The 16754-nt window shown below is 48.8% G+C and overlaps 2 protein-coding genes across 2 annotated transcripts; one reads left to right on the top strand and one right to left on the bottom strand.

Moving 5' to 3' along the window:
• Nucleotides 1–3568: 3568 nt before the first annotated feature.
• On the bottom strand, nt 3569–7613 carry Hspe1 (heat shock protein family E (Hsp10) member 1). Its single transcript, XM_087902368.1, has 6 exons — nt 7481–7613; nt 6904–7098; nt 6213–6856; nt 5390–5554; nt 3871–3960; nt 3569–3792 (listed from the first exon to the last, which is right to left on the bottom strand). The coding sequence occupies exons 1-6, from the start codon at nt 7611–7613 to the stop codon at nt 3742–3744; spliced, it is 1278 nt and encodes a 425-aa protein (XP_087758494.1). The 3' UTR covers nt 3569–3741.
• Hspd1 (heat shock protein family D (Hsp60) member 1) lies at nt 6708–15715 on the top strand. Its single transcript, XM_087902370.1, has 12 exons — nt 6708–6845; nt 7736–7911; nt 9133–9385; nt 10218–10300; nt 10855–10950; nt 11702–11795; nt 12015–12183; nt 12546–12645; nt 13142–13387; nt 14079–14253; nt 14844–15022; nt 15115–15715. The coding sequence occupies exons 2-12, from the start codon at nt 7738–7740 to the stop codon at nt 15265–15267; spliced, it is 1722 nt and encodes a 573-aa protein (XP_087758496.1). The 5' UTR covers nt 6708–6845; nt 7736–7737; the 3' UTR covers nt 15268–15715.
• Nucleotides 15716–16754: the final 1039 nt, after the last annotated feature.

Raw genomic sequence — 16754 nt, 5'->3', positions numbered from 1 at the left:
GTGTACATAGCAAGTTCTAGGACAGCCCTGGCTACAAACAAACAACAACAACAACAAAAAACCCAAATAACCAAACAACAACAAAAAAGAACTAAAACAGCCGGGTGGTGGTGGCGCACACCTTAATCCCAGCACTTGGGAGACAGTGGCAGGCAGATCTCTGAATTTGAAGCCAGCCTGGTCTACAAAATTCCAGGACAGCCAGGGCTGTTACACACAGAAACCCTGTCTTGAGAACAACAACAACAGCAACAAAAACCCTAGAACACACTATATTATGTACCCTATTATTTTTTTTAAAGATTTATTTATTTATTATGTATACAACATTCTGCCTCCATATATGGCCGCACGCCAGAAAAGGGCACCAGATCTCATTACAGATGGTTGTGAGTCACCATGTGGTTGCTGGGAATTGAACTCAGGTCCTCTGGAAGAGCAGTCAGTGCTCTTAACCACTGAGCCATCTCTCCAGCCCCTTATGTACCCTATTGAAAAGAGAAATAGTACTCCTGTTAGTACTATGAGTATGAGCAATACTCATAGTATTGCTATGACTTGTCTCTTCTGATCACATCTTTCCTCTTAGAAAGTATCAATTACCCACTAATCCATACAATTTTACCTAAACACGATGACTTAAAACACCAGTAGGTTCTGGTGAAGTGGCTCAGCAGGTAAAACTCTCTTGCTACCAAGCCAGACGACCAGAGTTCCATCTCTAGAACCCACTTGTTAGGAGACTCAACTCTCTGAAGTTGTCCTCTGACCTCCCCATGAGCACTACGGCACAAACACATACACAAACTAAATATGAAAACAATTAAAAAAAACAAACAGCAATAGCCAAGCACCAAAGCACATGCCTGTGATCTGTCACTCAGAGAAGGATGCAGATGACATGTTGAAGGCCAAACTGGGCAATTTCGCAAGAGATTTTGAAAATAAGATTTAAAGCATCTGGAGCCAGACATGGTGGTGCAAGCCTGTAATTCCAGCACTTGGGAGGCAGAGGCAGAGGGCTGCTGAGTTTGAGCAAGCCTGGGCCAGAGTTTTAAAATAAAAGTCTCACAATAAACCAGGAGCTGGGAGTGCTTTGGCCTGCAAGCCTGAGGACCTGAACTTAAATCCCCAGCCGGGCATGACGGGCATGACGGGCACTGTGGAGCTGAAACAGGACTGCTGGGGTTTGCTAGGCCGGATGGTAAGGGAGAGGTCACAGCCAAAAACCTGACTGTCCTCTCCCGGATATTCACAAACTGAAAGATAAAGCTTATCACAAAGCAAAAACTGACTTAGGTGTGATTTGTTCAAGGTGGTGGCTAGTAACTATAGATATCGGGAGTCCAGCCGGGATCAAAGCTTTCCTACTACAGCTCAATGCTGTTAGTAAATGTTTTGAGATCCACGGGTTAGTTCTAAAACTTAGAATTCATATACTTAAACCGCCAAGGCCCCAGTCACTCCTTATTAGAAGCACTGGGCCCCTCGTGATACCTGACGTAGTGTCATTGGTAAAGAAACAATTCTGAGTGACTATATTGGTACCAGAGAAAGAACACTGTCATCTACGGCCATACCACCCTGACCGCGCCCGATCTCCGACCTGGGAAGCTAAGCAGGGTCGGGCCTGGTTTGTACTTGGATGGGAGAAAGAACGCTGTCAGAGTTCAGGTTGAGCCGGGTGTGTTACACCTACAACCCAAGCACTCAAGCAGGCCGAGGCAGCGGGACCTAGCTAGTCTGCATAACGAACCAACCACTTGAAAGAACAGGGCACTGAGAAAGCGGCCAGTGTTCTAGATTGAAATGCTGTTTATCTTTTTTTCCAAGAGGAAAATAAAAAGAGAAGATTTAAAGCAAAACAAAGCAAAAAAAAAAAAAAAAAACCTAGGCAGCTAGACATAACAACACACAGCTTTAACCTTAGCCCTCAAACACAATGCAGCGCTGACTCAGGTCCCACCTGGTCTACACAGCAAGTTCCAAGCCAGCTAGGACTGTGCTAACAAGGTAAATTTACAAGTACATTATAAGCTACACCTGAAATAGAGTATAAACATTGGTAACCCAATTGCATACTCTAAGAACTAATTTTTTTAGGAGTTTATTTTGCCTGCATATACGCTTGTGTGAGGGTGTCAGGTCCTCTGGAGCTGGAATTAGTCAATTGTGAGCTGCCATGTGGGTGCTGGGAATTGAACACGGGCCCTCTGGAACAGTCAGTGCTTAACCAGTCCCCATATACTTTGTGTCTAAATTTAATAGTTAAGCCTTGGACATCAAAAGCAGTAAACATGTAAGTGTCCACTCACACACATACTGAAAGCACACACTACTTTGTGGGTGGGGGTTGTGGTCACTTTCCACCTTGGTGCTGAAACCAACTGCATTCAAACTAGGGAATGCTAGAGGTTGACCTTAGGGTGGAGAGCTTCCCTAGCACACAGGAGGGATGTCACACACCTGGGAACCACAAAGAAACATTGGGAGGATTGGTACTCAGTGGTGGAGACCACAAGAAAGCATTTTGTAATTACCTTGGTTTTTCGAGACAAGAGTGTCTGTGTGTAACAGCTGTCTTGCTGCAGACAACTCAGAGATCCACCTGCCTCTCCCTCCCGTGTGCCGAGATTAAAGGCGTGCGCCACCACTGACCAGATTGTATTGGATTCTCAAAACTTATTTCCTGAACGCTGCTTGTTAGTGCGCCTTGGACATGCACTGAAGAGGGCAGAAGGGTCAGGGGGGCTGGATCCCCTGAAATGGGATACCACCAGGTTCTCTGAACCGAATCTGGGACCTCTGGTAGAACAGTCATAGCTTTTAACCGCTTCCTCTGCTGACTTTTTGCCAAAACAAATCTAACAAATTTTGGTGTGAGTTTTGGAAATTCGCTGAGGAAACAAAAAATGAAGACAGAGGCTAAGAACGGCGCACTCTGTAACAGAGGATCTGTAGCACAGGTTTTGGGTGTTTCACAATGTTGCTAGCTTTTGTCAATGTCATGCAGGTAGCGTCACCTGAGAGAACTGGAACTGGGAAGTTGCCTTCACTAGATTGTTCTACAGGTCTACTGTGCATTATATCTCAATGAGTGTCATGGGAAGGCCAGTCCACTCTGGTGGTACCACCCCTGGGCCCTGTAAGAAAGCAGGCTGAGAACTGGAGCAAGCCAGTAACATTCCTCCTTGATCTCTGCTTCAGCTCCTGCCCAGAACTCCCTCTATGAACTGCGAACTTGAAGCTGAAATAAACCCTTTCCACCCCAAGTTGCTTTTGGTCAGTAGTTTATCACAGCAATAGAAAGCAAACTAAGACAGGGCCTAAGTATTAGCCCAGGGTTGTTTTGTTTTTCCTTGTTTTTCAAGACAGGGTTTCTCTGTAGCTTTGGTGGCTGTTCTCGAACTCACAGAGATCTGCCTGCCTCTGCCCCCCGAGTGCTGGGGCTAAAGGCGCGCGCCATGACTACCCATCTAGCCCATGGTTTTAGTATCACCCGTCTATGTAATAACGCCAAACTCGTCCACCGAGGAAAACCTTATCCCTCAGATGACTAAAGACTGCATTCGTTTATATAATTTTATTTGGAAAGGGCCACAACAGCACAGCGACACTAAACTGCAGACAACGATGATGTCATCAGTGCAGGGCACCATCAGTTTATTATAAAAGGAGGCACGGAAATTATTTACATGATGCGGAGCTCAGAACGTCGGCGGAATGGGCGGCTTCTCGTGATCAGTCCACGTACTTCCCAAGAATGTCACCATCTCTAAACAAGAAATAATCCTGCAGAAAAAAGAAACCACCGGTTAAGACAGGAAAAGCAACCGCGCACAACGGATTGGAAATCAGGGCTTTGCTCACCTTGTCGTCTAGAACCACTTTGGTGCCTCCGTACTCTGGGAGAAGAACTTTGTCTCCAACCTTCACGCTGACTGGTTGAATCTCTCCACCCTTGAGAAAACAGAAACAGGCAAAGGCATCTTGGTCACTAGGTAGACGGGGACCTTTCTGTTACATCACGTACACCAGCAGCCCCCTGCCTCAGCTTTTTTGCTGTTGCTAATTATAGGCACGCACCGACCACACTCAGCTCTCCAAGACAACTTAAATCCCTGACTGTAATGTGTTCGCTCAGACTTACCTAGTTAGTGGTTAAACGATATTATTTAAATTAGACGCAGACGGTCACAATATAAGCATGGCTGCAGTTTCAATATGAAATAAGCACACTGGCTTACACTAAAACCACATTTCACTGAATAGCTATAGTTGGCTAACTTTTCAATTGTTAAATATTAACACATCCCACAGACCATGTGAAGCAAAGCAGCTTTGAACACCAAATAGTAAATGGGCATGTATGACTTCTTCCAATGAACAAAAATCCGGTATTTATTTTATTTAATACACATTCATTTAATGTCCTTGTTGTCAAGGCATGGACTCTGTCAGAGACCAAAGCAGCATGCTCCAGAGGTTAAGCGGAGACCCCAGAGTATTTCCCTCGCCCTTCTCGAGTGTGCCAAGGAAGGCCACCAGCGGTTTCAGGGCCTGAGTTAACTCAACAGTCAGCCCCCAACCCTGCCATTTCACCCTTTGTTTGGGGGGAGGGGAGAGGAGGGACAAGGTCTGTGCAGCCTTGACTGGTCATTAATTCTGGATCCTTCTACCACAGCATACGCTCCCACCAGGGCCAGAATTATAGTCCAATACCTCTTTCAATTCTGAGAAGGCCCCAGGGTTTTTTCTAACTGCATGATCTTTTGTCTATTTACAGTGTGACTAGGTTACAAAATAACTACCGAAAGCAATTCACTTCGCAAGTTTTTTTTTTTACCCTTTCTTATTTTTTGAGACATGGTATCACCCTGAACTTCCTGCTGGCCCAGAAGGCTCTACAACCCTGCCTTGGCCTCCAAAGTAAGAGGGCCACAAGTCAGGAGCCACCATCATGGCAGGCATGTTTTAATCTCTGGAGTGTGTGGCACTGCAGAGGTAGCTCAGCAGGTAAACCGGCTTGCTATGGTAGTGTGGGAACCCAAGCAGGGAATCCCAACACTAGCAAAAAGGCTGTAACCCCACCATTCTGAGGGCTGCACACCAGACTCTGCTAGCCAGAAGACACGTGCATACTCTCTCCCTCTCTCACACAAACACCAGAAAAATACCCGTGTGTACTTTCTGCCTTTTTTTACAGCCCCTCTCCACTCCTTAGAAAAATAAAACAATTCCGCAATCATTTTCTTTAATATGAGATTCCTTGTAAACTGAAAAACAGCACCTGCTATTTAAAAAGCCACTTCTGACAACCAGGGGTTACTATTCCCTTTCTTCCACACCACACATAAAACTCCGCACCGCTGGAGCCGCTCCAAGTTACCTTTCCTTTCGCGCCTGATCCCACAGCCACTACCGTTGCTTGCAGTACTTTCCCTTGCGACTTTTCTGGAAGCATGATGCCACCTTTGGTCACCGTTTCGGCGGCACTCCTTTCAACCAAGACTCTGTCAAAGAGCGGGAGAAACTTTCGGAAAGCCTGTCCAGCCTGGGGAAGAGAAAAGCGTGTTCAAATGGACTGCAATTACGTTCCAAGTGTCGGAACACAGTTAAGACCCCAGCAAGCCTTAACAGCTACCAGGTCAAAGCGTCCCAAACGGACAAGAAAACCCGGGTGTGCCTTTAGGAATATTCTTGAATGCTGCACGCTATACAAGCCAAATGCAATCTCCATTCCCTGTCTACCGTGCGTGTGTGTGGGTGAGGGGTCATCTTGGCTCATCAGCAACCGCACGACCTTAGACCACAACCTTGGTCAACTCCAAGGTCAAACGTTTTCCTTCTTTAGTTGTCTTTTTTTAATTCCAGTAAGGTGGGGGGAAAAGTATCCACTTTTAAGCTAGGATTATAGAATCTCCAACACAGCATACATCCGCTTAGGGCCTGCCAGGGCAGGTGGGCTACCGAGTGTGCGCCCGGGTTCCCACCCCCCGCCCCCCGCCCGGGGACGCCTGCAGCACACACGTGCGTGCAAAGCAGCCACGGTGGAGGAAGGCGTCGGGCAGGCCTCGCTCTGGAGCCGGGCTGGACACTGGACACCACGGGGTCTCCCTGTCTTGCCGGTGCTAGAGCGGCACCCGGGGCACACGGGACACGCCGTGGGTCGCAGGCCGACGCGGATCCCGGTCAGCCCGGGGGACACTCACCATGTCTCGCGCCGCCGCCTCCGCCGCTCGGACTCTGCGCTCAGGCCGCCGCTGCAAGGAGAGTCCCGCGGGCCGGCAGGGGACACGTGAAAAAAAGGCCCCGCCGCGCGCAGGCGCACCCAGCCCCCCCGAGCGCGCGCGAGAGGGCGGCCACGGCAGCGCGCGCGCCGATTGGCGGCGAGGGCGGCGCGCACGGCGGCCGGCGGGGGGGGCGGCCGGAGGCGGAAGGAAAGGGGCCGCACTTTCTAGGCTTTTCCAGGCCGCCCTCCGGGGTGAGAGCCGAGGCCCGGCGCCCTCCCTCCTCCCGGAAGTGACGCCCCGTGACCCTCGACCCGCACCCCCACCGCCCCCCGGGAAGCGCGGCGCCGCTCCGGAAGGTTCTCGAACGGAGCCGGGCCCCGGAACGAGCGTCCGGCGGTGGGGCCGAGGCTGCTCGGGTAGGGAGGGCGTGCGCGCGCGCGCCGCATGCCGATTGCGGGGCCCGGGCGGGCGCGCGCACGCGGGACCACGGGGGCGGGGCGGGGCCGCGGAGGGAGGGGACTCGGGCTCATTGCGGTGCGCGCCCGGCGCTCGGTCCCTCACTCGCCGCTGACGGCCTGCTTCGCCTCGTGCGCTCCCGCCGACGCCCCGCAGGTACGCGAGCCCTGCGTGCACGGCGGTCCGGGCGCTCGGCGGTTCCGTGGCCGAGCACAGCGGACGAGGGGGACGGGGCTGGCAGCGAACCCCGGGGACTCGGCTCGCCCGTCCGGGCCCGGCGGGGCCACGCTGGGTTCATCACGTGCGGCGGGCACCACGCGATCCGGGCCAAGCGCGGGAGCGAGGACGGGCCCGGGCGGGAGCCGCTCGGGCCGTCGGGTGCCACTTGCGCCTGGCGCACTGCAGGACTCTGTGGGAGGGGGGTCGCGGTCCCTTCTCGTCTCCTCCTGCGGGGATCCGGTGCCTTCACTTTGACCTTGCCTGGGACGCCTGGTCGGGAAGACACGTGGGGCCGCGCGGCTGGGCCGAGCTGCAATCCTGGGTTTTGGGGTGTTTTTTTTTTAATTTTTATTTTTGCGGCCTTGCTAGCTGCGGTGCGGTGCTACGGTAGCTCCGGGTGGCTACCTGGCCACACTTTGCTGAGCGGGGTTTTGCACCGTCACGAGCGCTTGTATAGAGTGCACTTGATTTGGAACCTGCCTCGCTTAGGCCAGCTTGGTTCCCCCCCACCCCCAACACACTTTTTCGGCGTGAATCTGCTCCCAAGGCCGCTTTGGCAGTGAAAGATTAACTCGAGATAGCAGCTTGAGTGGGTGGCCTTGGAGAAGTGGTTTCGTGTGCTGTGTGCGAGTCCTTTAGGTCAGGCATGGGGGCGGCCTCCTTGGTCCGTTGCTTGCAAACGGTGTCCTGAAGCTGCAGCGCCATGGGGCCCAGGCGTGGTTAGAGCACACCGATCTAGAGCTAGCCTCCATGTTCTGAACCACAGGTGGTCACGTTCCTCCTTAGCTAGTAGTGACCCTTTGCCTTTTTTTTTCTCCCTCCCCCAGAAATGCTTCGACTACCCACAGTCCTTCGCCAGATGAGACCAGTGTCCCGGGCACTGGCTCCTCATCTCACTCGGGCCTATGCCAAAGATGTAAAATTTGGTGCGGATGCTCGAGCCTTAATGCTTCAAGGTGTAGACCTTTTAGCCGACGCTGTAGCTGTTACCATGGGGCCAAAGGTATCAGTGTACTTAAGATCGTGTTATTAAAGAATAGTGGTCTGTAGCTTCAAATCAGACAGTATTTTGTTATCGAGTTTTGTGAAAAACTGATTTGCATGTGGTACGTGGTAGTTAGTGATTTGGGGTGTAACGGATTTTGTTGGTGGCATTAATACTGCCGCAGCCGATTTGTTGGCCTTTGAGCAGCACACTGTAATAGAGTATTGTTCGAGGAGGATTTTCAGATGTGAGGCGTAATTAATCTTGTGTGCATGCTTGGGTTAAATTTTGGATCCTTTCCCAATAGTTGAGGATATAGAAGGGAAAGTCCAGTAACACTTGAACGTGCATAGTTGTAGATGTGAGGTTTTACCTACTGTGCTGGAGTATTCCAGCATACGTACAGTAAATACACTAGCGTAGGGTTTAGGTTTATTTTTCTAGTCTTTGGTGTTTTGCCAGCATGTGTATCTGTGTGAAGGGGCCAGAACCGGAGCTACAGGCAGTTGTGAGCTGTTGTGGGTGCTGGGAATTGAACCTGGGTCTTAACCACCGAGCCGTCTTTGCCGCCCGAGTCACTATGATTCCTCTGCACTGTTCTGTGTCCCTACCACACCTCCGGAACTGTTTTCACTACACGTGGATGTGCTTCATGATTTCTGCCATTTTCATGTTCTAGAAGTTCGGTTTGGGGTTTTTTGAGAGAATCGCAATAGTCTGGCCTCTTAACTCCTTGAACTCCTGGTCCTGCTCCTTCTACCTCCCAGGTGCTGGCTCACCTGCTGTTTGTTTATTGAGTCAGGGTCTTTAGCCACAGCTCACCTGGAACTCCTTTCGATCAAACCAGCTTGAACTCAGATCAGTGCTGAGATCAAAGGTTGGGATCTGTGGTTGGATGTGGGGCACGGTCATTTTAGATGGATGTTAGAGCAATCTAAAGAGCTGCACAAATAGCTTGAGGCAGAATCACTCGGCTCAAATCCAAGTTGCCAATGTTGGTGCCATTTTTGAAGTTTTGTATTTGAATGAACAGGAAAAAACTTCATAAGCAAAACTCAAGTACGAGGGATGTGACACGTTCTGGGACTTAGTGATTGCCATCTGTACTCCCTTGCTTTATAGGTGGCATCTCTTAGTGCCAGGATTTTTGTCTTCATAGTCTGTAGACCTAAGAATGTTGGTTAACTCGGCCTTTTGAGACTTACCATTGAGGATTGCTGTGCTTTTCTGTCCTTGTAGGGAAGAACAGTGATTATTGAACAGAGCTGGGGAAGTCCCAAAGTAACAAAAGATGGGGTCACTGTTGCAAAGTCAATTGATTTAAAGGACAAATACAAAAATATCGGAGCTAAACTTGTTCAAGATGTTGCCAATAACACAAATGAAGAGGCTGGGGATGGCACTACCACTGCTACTGTTCTGGCACGTTCTATTGCCAAGGAGGGCTTTGAGAAGATCAGCAAAGGGGCTAACCCAGTAGAAATCCGGCGAGGTAAGAGTGCCATGCCATTGACCCTACAGAGGTGAGAAATCCAAAGGATCCCACTTGTCAGAGGAATAGTGTCCTTTTTGTTGTAGTTGTTGGTGCTTGCACACACTTGGTGGAGATGTCCTTTTTGGTTTTTTTCAAGACAGGGTTTCCCTGTAGCTTTGGAGCCTGTCCTGGAACTAGCTCTTGTAGACCAGGTTGGCCTCGAACTCAGAGATCCACCTGCCTCTGCCTCCCAAGTGCTGGGATTAAAGGTATGCACCACCAGCGCCTGGCTTCGGGTTTTTTTTTAAAGATTTTTTTTTTAATTGTTATTATTATGTGCTTTGGTGTCTTGCCATCGTGTGTGTCTTCAAGGGTTCCAGATCCCCTGGAACTAGGGTTAAAAAAAATTTTTTTTTGAACTGCTATGTGGGTGCAGGGAATTGAACTCCCAGTCCGTTGAAAGAGCCTCCTGTACTGTTAACCAATGAGCCATCTCTCCAGCCCACAAACAGTTGAGATTTTTTTAAAACTATATATATAGTTTTTATCTTGTTCACTTTTGTTAAGAATGGGTGGGTATTCCTCTTAGCCCTCCCTGGCTGGCCTTAAAAGCAATCCTCCTGCCTAAGCCTCCTGGGTGTTGGGATTACAGGTGTGGGCTACCACTCACCATCTTGATCAGGTTTTCAGTGCTTATGGTTTTCAGCTTGATTGTGACGTTACAGTGGTCGCGTGCATGCGTGTCACGTGGTGCGGTTAGAGAGCACTGACACGGAGCTTGCATATAGATGGTAAAATGAATCTTATGCCGTGATGATAAGCGCTGTAGTAACATACATTATTGAACTAGGTGTGATGTTGGCTGTTGATGCTGTGATTGCTGAACTGAAGAAGCAATCTAAACCTGTGACAACCCCTGAAGAAATTGCTCAGGTAAGGATTTTATTTCCTGTTTGAAAAGAATTGAGTGTCTAGCTAATTTTAATTTGGATCTTCTTTGGTTTTTTAGGACGGGTGTGTGTGTGTGTGTGTGTGAGAGAGAGAGAGAGAGAGAGAGAGTGAGAGTGAGAGTAGCCAAGGCTGTCCTGGAACACTCTTTGTAGACCAGGTTGGCCTCGAACTCCGAGATCCACCTGACTCTGCCTCCCACTTGCTTGGGTTAAGGGTGTGTGCCACACGGCATTATGAACCCATAGAAGACGCTGTTCGAGTCAGTTGCCGGCCACAATGACGCTGGGTGCTGACCTGAACAGTAAGTCATCCTGACCGCTGAGCCGTCTCTCCGGCCCCTTTAATGTAAATATATTTGTGACGTGCCAAAGAATGGAGTGAGTTTGTGGCTCCACTTAACTAACCGGTACTTCATTAAAACTGTTAACTTGTAAAATGTCCCTCTGGGTAGAAGTATCTGTTTAGAAGGTCAAAGGGGAAGAGGGTTGAAAATGCTGATCTTTCCTTTTAATTTTGAAGTAATGTGGTTATTTCAGGTTGCTACAATTTCTGCAAATGGAGACAAAGACATTGGAAACATCATCTCTGATGCAATGAAGAAGGTGGGAAGGAAGGGCGTCATCACAGTGAAGGTGAGTGTGGGCTGTGGTGGGTTGGCCACACCATCAGTGGGGTGTGCGCGTTTATTTGTGCCAGTAATTCACTCCTTTGTCTCTCTCTGATGAGTGGTGCTTACTGGTGTCGGGATTGGGGGGGGTTGCCTCCCACAGTGAATCTATCCGATTTAATAAATAATTAGCTTTCAGCTAGCTAATTAGGGAGGGTAGAGCAAGGCCTCACTTTAGCCCTGGCTGGCCCAGAACCATGGCCTCAACCTCAGAGAGATTCCTCTGCCCTCGTCCTGTGGATACTAGTATGCACCGTGTGTGTTCTTGGTGCCCCAGAGTCCGAAAGAAAAGCAGAATCTGGAACTGCAGTGTGAACCGCCACGTAGGTTCTTAGAACATAACCAGGTCCTCTTCAGCAGCTGCAGGTGTTCTTAATCCTTGAGCTGTTGTAAAGGTCACCTGTTCAAGTGTTGTTTCTTCATTGAAATTCATTCATCTGGGGCTGGGAAAATGGCTCAGTGGTTAAGAGCACTGACTGTTCTTTCAGAGGACCCAGGCTCAGTTCCCAGCACCCACATGGCGGCTCACAACTGTCTGTAACTCCGGTTCCACAGGCACCACCACTCTCACAGACACACACACAGGCTAAACACCAATATGTACAAAATAAAAATAAATTGTTAAAAAAGAACTCTATCACTGAGTCCCAATGCTCAGTCCCCATAGCTTTAAAAAGAAATTCATCTAACTCTGATTTTTTTTTTCTCCCCCATAGGATGGGAAAACCCTGAATGATGAGTTAGAGATTATTGAAGGCATGAAGTTTGACAGAGGATACATTTCCCCGTATTTTATTAACACATCAAAAGGTAAGAGTGAGTCAGTAAACGAATCTTCAAAGTACACTTTAAAGGTATCTGTCAGCTGTAGGCAGTGGGTTGGTGAAATGTAAAACTAAATTTAAAAAAGTTAATGGTTCACTAACTGACGAGGAAGAAAGCCTGTGAGTTACTGGTCTCTTTGTGAGGGTAAATTGTTAGTTTCCTCGGTACTGTTAGGATTTGATTTTACTTCTCGATGTTCTATAGGTCAGAAATGTGAATTCCAAGATGCCTATGTTCTGTTGAGTGAAAAGAAGATTTCTAGTGTCCAGTCCATCGTACCCGCTCTGGAAATTGCCAATGCTCATCGGAAACCCCTTGTCATCATTGCTGAGGACGTTGATGGAGAAGCTCTAAGCACGCTGGTCTTGAACAGGTCAGAGACGAGTGGTCGGGCGGATGATGGTCTGTGTTGCTGTCTGGTCTACATAGTATCTTGGGCAGGGGTGTGCATTGTAGTGCTCTACACATCATAAGCCTGGTGGTTGGTTTGAGACAGTTTCACATCCGCCTTCAGCCTCTGCCTCCCACAGCTTCCCAGGAGACCTGACTCCATATGTCCTTTAACACTGGTGTCCAGCTGTCTGGAGCATAGGGACAGCAGTTGTGTGAGTAGGTGATCCGCCCGGGAGAAAAGCAGCAGGACTCCTATAGTGCCAGAGCTCACCGTGGACCACACTGGGTGTTCTCTCCCAGCCGCCCCTTCAGTGTGGATCTCACAGTTACTGTTCTTTACAGGCTGAAAGTGGGTCTCCAGGTTGTGGCAGTCAAAGCGCCAGGGTTTGGGGACAACAGGAAGAACCAGCTTAAAGATATGGCTATTGCTACTGGTGGTGCGGTAAGTGGATCGCTGGGGTATTTGTGCTTCCAGCCTGCCAATGATAGAATACTCACCTCACCCATAGATGTGTCTGTGTGGGACATAGGGTTAGGTTACGGTCACATTTATTTGCCAAGTCTTTCCTAAGAATAGGCATGATTAAAAGTTCTTCTCAAAATCCAAGTAAAGCTAGTTTCAGCTTGTATAATAGTGATTTTAGTCAGACCTTGTTCGAGATGCCAGTGGCCTTGATACCAAGGAGAACATTGTTTTCCTCTGCCCTTTTTCCTTGGTGTTTTGTATACACACCAAAAGGCGGCATCTGGTCCTGTAGGACTGCGTTACAGACAATTGTGGGTGCTGGGATGACACCTGAGTCAGCGGTGCTCTTGGCTGAGGAGCCATCTCCAGCCCCGAAAAGCAGTGTTTCAAGATGTGTCTCCTCACAGATACCTGTGTCATGTACAGTGAGAAACCGTATCACGAAGACACTAATAGCACACTGCCTTTATAGGTGTTTGGAGAAGAGGGGTTGAATCTAAACCTTGAAGATGTTCAAGCCCATGACTTAGGAAAAGTTGGAGAGGTCATTGTCACTAAAGATGACGCCATGCTTTTGAAAGGAAAAGGTGACAAGGCTCAGATTGAGAAACGCATCCAGGAGATCACCGAGCAGCTCGACATCACCACTAGTGAATATGAAAAGGAGAAGCTGAACGAGCGGCTCGCAAAGCTCTCAGATGGAGTAGCTGTGTTGAAGGTGAGGCTGGAACCTTGGCAGGGAAGCTCTTTAGGCCTTGAGCCTGGTGACTTTGATTCTGATTCTGTGGTGCATACCAGCAGTAGCTAAGCAAGTACTTTGATCCCCCAAATCTCAGCTGTGTCTGTCTGTCTGCACACACTGTACTCCATAGGGCACATGTGGTCAGCGAATGGTTATCTACAGTTCAGCCATGATGCCAAGGATTAAACTCTGGTCATCAGACTTGCAAGGCAAGCCCTTTGACCCACTGGGCTATATCCCAGTGTCTCCAGAGCCTAAAATAGGCATCTGTCCCTGACTGGTGTGAAGCTTGAGACTGAGACTATTCGTTGTCCTGTGTAGTGCAAGCAATCTACCACTGCCCTATAGCCCAGCCTAGCCTTTTCTGTTTTCCTTTTTTCTGTGTAGTCCTGGCCAGGCTGGCCTCAAAAGTCTGGGATTTAAAGGCTTGTGCCACTGCCTTCTGGCTAGCGTCCTTTTCTTAAACTAGAGTGCAGATGTTACGTGGGAAATTCTGGAGAGGATGATTTGTTAGTGGGATCCATTCCTCAGAAGAGGCGACCTTAGTCTCCCGAGTGCTGGGATTCTGACGGTGCTACCATACCCAGCTCATGCTTGCCTTCAGAATGACTTCAGACAGTCACGGTGCATGGGAAGGTCATGCTAACCTAAGTTCTTTCTTCTTCAGGTTGGAGGAACAAGCGATGTTGAGGTGAACGAGAAGAAGGACAGAGTTACAGACGCTCTCAATGCCACCCGAGCAGCTGTGGAAGAGGGCATCGTGCTAGGAGGGGGCTGCGCCCTGCTTCGCTGCATCCCAGCCTTGGATTCCCTAAAGCCTTCTAATGAGGATCAGAAAATAGGTAAAGATGGTTGCCTTTCATTTCCCGGCCACGTGGTAACTTAATAATTACAAACTGTGTGGCTTATAACTCTTACAACTTAACCCTTTTCTGTTATCTGTGTAAAGCTGTGGCTTTAGCTGGTCTGCTGGCTTCTTGTTTCTTGAGCACCTGTTCTCATCTCTCTCTGCCCCTTGGCCGAGTCTGATTGGTCTGCCTAACCCTGTGCTGCCTGGCTATTGATCGAACAGCTTTTATTATTATTAACCAATGGAAACAGTACATATTTACAATGCACAGAAACATCTGCTAGCAAATTATCTTTCAAATGAGTTTGTGGTGTGGATCTTTCTGTTTGAAAAGTAGTGTTGTTGGAATGGGTACTCTGGCATAGACTGGGCTTTTGTATTCTTTAATTATTTGTGGGGGGGTGCTGCATGTCTTGTGTGCCGTGTGTGCGGTGCTCTCCGAGGCCAGAAGAGGGTGTTGTACTCCTGAACTGGAGTCACACACTAGTGCTCAGGGCCAAATCCGGTCCTCAGAACAGCCAGCGCTCTTAACCCCAGAAAGTGAAAACCAAATGAATTTGTGGAAATGTGTTTGCTCTGTAGGTATAGACATTATTAAAAGAGCACTCAAAATTCCCGCGATGACTATTGCTAAGAACGCAGGTGTGGAAGGGTCTTTGATAGTCGAGAAGATTCTGCAGAGTTCCTCGGAGGTTGGGTATGATGCTATGCTCGGAGAATTTGTGAACATGGTGGAAAAGGGAATCATTGATCCAACAAAGGTAAGTAGTTCAGCATTTCTCAAACATTGCATGGCTTGCTCTAAGATGTAGTAGTTTTCAATAGTTAATCATTTTATACAATTTTTGTCTAGGTTGTAAGAACTGCTTTACTGGATGCTGCTGGGGTGGCCTCCTTGCTAACGACGGCAGAAGCTGTAGTGACTGAAATTCCTAAAGAAGAGAAGGACCCTGGAATGGGCGCCATGGGGGGAATGGGAGGGGGAATGGGAGGTGGCATGTTCTAATTCCTAGAATAGCGCTTTGCCCTTACCAATGAACTGTGACAGGAAGCTCAAGGCAGGTTCCTCACCAAACCTTCAGAGAAGCCCCTGAAGAAAATGAAGAGAAGGCTGGCTGATCACTATAACCGTCAGTTACTGTTCCCATTGACAATACATAATGGTTTACTGCTGTCATTGTCCATGCCTACAGATAATTTATTTTGTATTTTTGAATAAAGACATTTGTACATTCCTGATACTGGGTGCAAGAGCCATATACCAGTGTCCTGCTTTCAGCGTGAGTCACCGAGGCAGTCCTGCTGGTCCGTCCCCTACGGTCAGGACTGTGGCACTTGTGTCACCAGCCGAGGGGTCAGCAGCAGCCTTTCTGTGGGGCGAGGGTAACTGTACAGAGTAGAGAAGAATCCAATTATGTGACAACCTTTGTGTAATAAAATTCTGTTTAAAGTTCCTGGTTGTGTCCGGAGTCTTAAGGAGCACAGCTGGGTGCACAGAAACACCATGTATATTCTACAGCTCTCGGAGACAAGGGTTTTCGTGATGGGAGTTCTTATAGAAGTAGATGTGACCCTGATTGATCTCACTAGTTTGGGGAGTATTGAGACCTGGTCTTGAAGGGGACCATGGTGCCAGACGGTTGTGGTAGTACACACCTTAATCTCAGCACTTGGGAGGCAGATGACAGCCAAGACCGTGGCACAGAAAGCCAAAAAAGGGCAGGAGGTACGTATTCCCCTGCATGGATCTGAGGTGGCCTGGTCAGTTTGATTCCCAGTGCTGAGTAGAGATACAGAAAAGGTGCCTGGGGCTGGGTAGCTGGCCACTCTGTGCTAAGGTTTAGTCCTGACCAGCTAAGAAACCCTGAAACTCCAAAATCATCCTCTGGCTTTGGTGCATGCATGCCCATCTCTTTCCCCCCCCCCCCCCCCTTCTGTGAAAATGGTTCATTCTAGGCAGCATGTATTAACCAGTCTTTAGTACTTAAATGCTAAAGTGAGTCCAGAATTACCAGGGGTCTGCCTAGTTGAACAGACAATGTAAGGCCAGTGTTGAATCCTCAATCCCCGCTATAATAGCCCAGACAGTGAAGACTACATTGTTTGGTGGGGAGGAACCGAGGTGGCCAGTTAGAGATGCCAGACAGAATGCAGATGGAGCAGGAACAGTGCATCATACTCCGTTGGCGATTCTGTGAAAATGAGACCTGGTTTTCACAAAGGGTTTATTTGAATAAAGGATGGAAATTTCCAGAATCAGAACAAATGAGCCAGAAATGGGAAAAGGCAGGAGACACTGGTCCAGTATTTAGTTTAGCTGTGGCAACAGGTAACCGAAAGCAAAGGAAGCTTGCTGTACAGTCAGTCACCCTTTCTCAGAAGAGGAAATCAATAGTGTTGACTCTGGCAGAAAGCTCCAGAGAGTTAAATGTGGGCGGGCCCAAGACCCCTGCAATGCAAATGACTGACCTGGCCTGACCCTCAACAGCTCCA

Source organism: Myodes glareolus, chromosome 27, assembly GCF_982192425.1.
Source record: "Myodes glareolus chromosome 27, mMyoGla1.1, whole genome shotgun sequence".
Taxonomy (NCBI): Eukaryota; Metazoa; Chordata; class Mammalia; order Rodentia; family Cricetidae; genus Myodes; species Myodes glareolus.
This window is presented reverse-complemented; position numbering and strand designations above follow the sequence as displayed.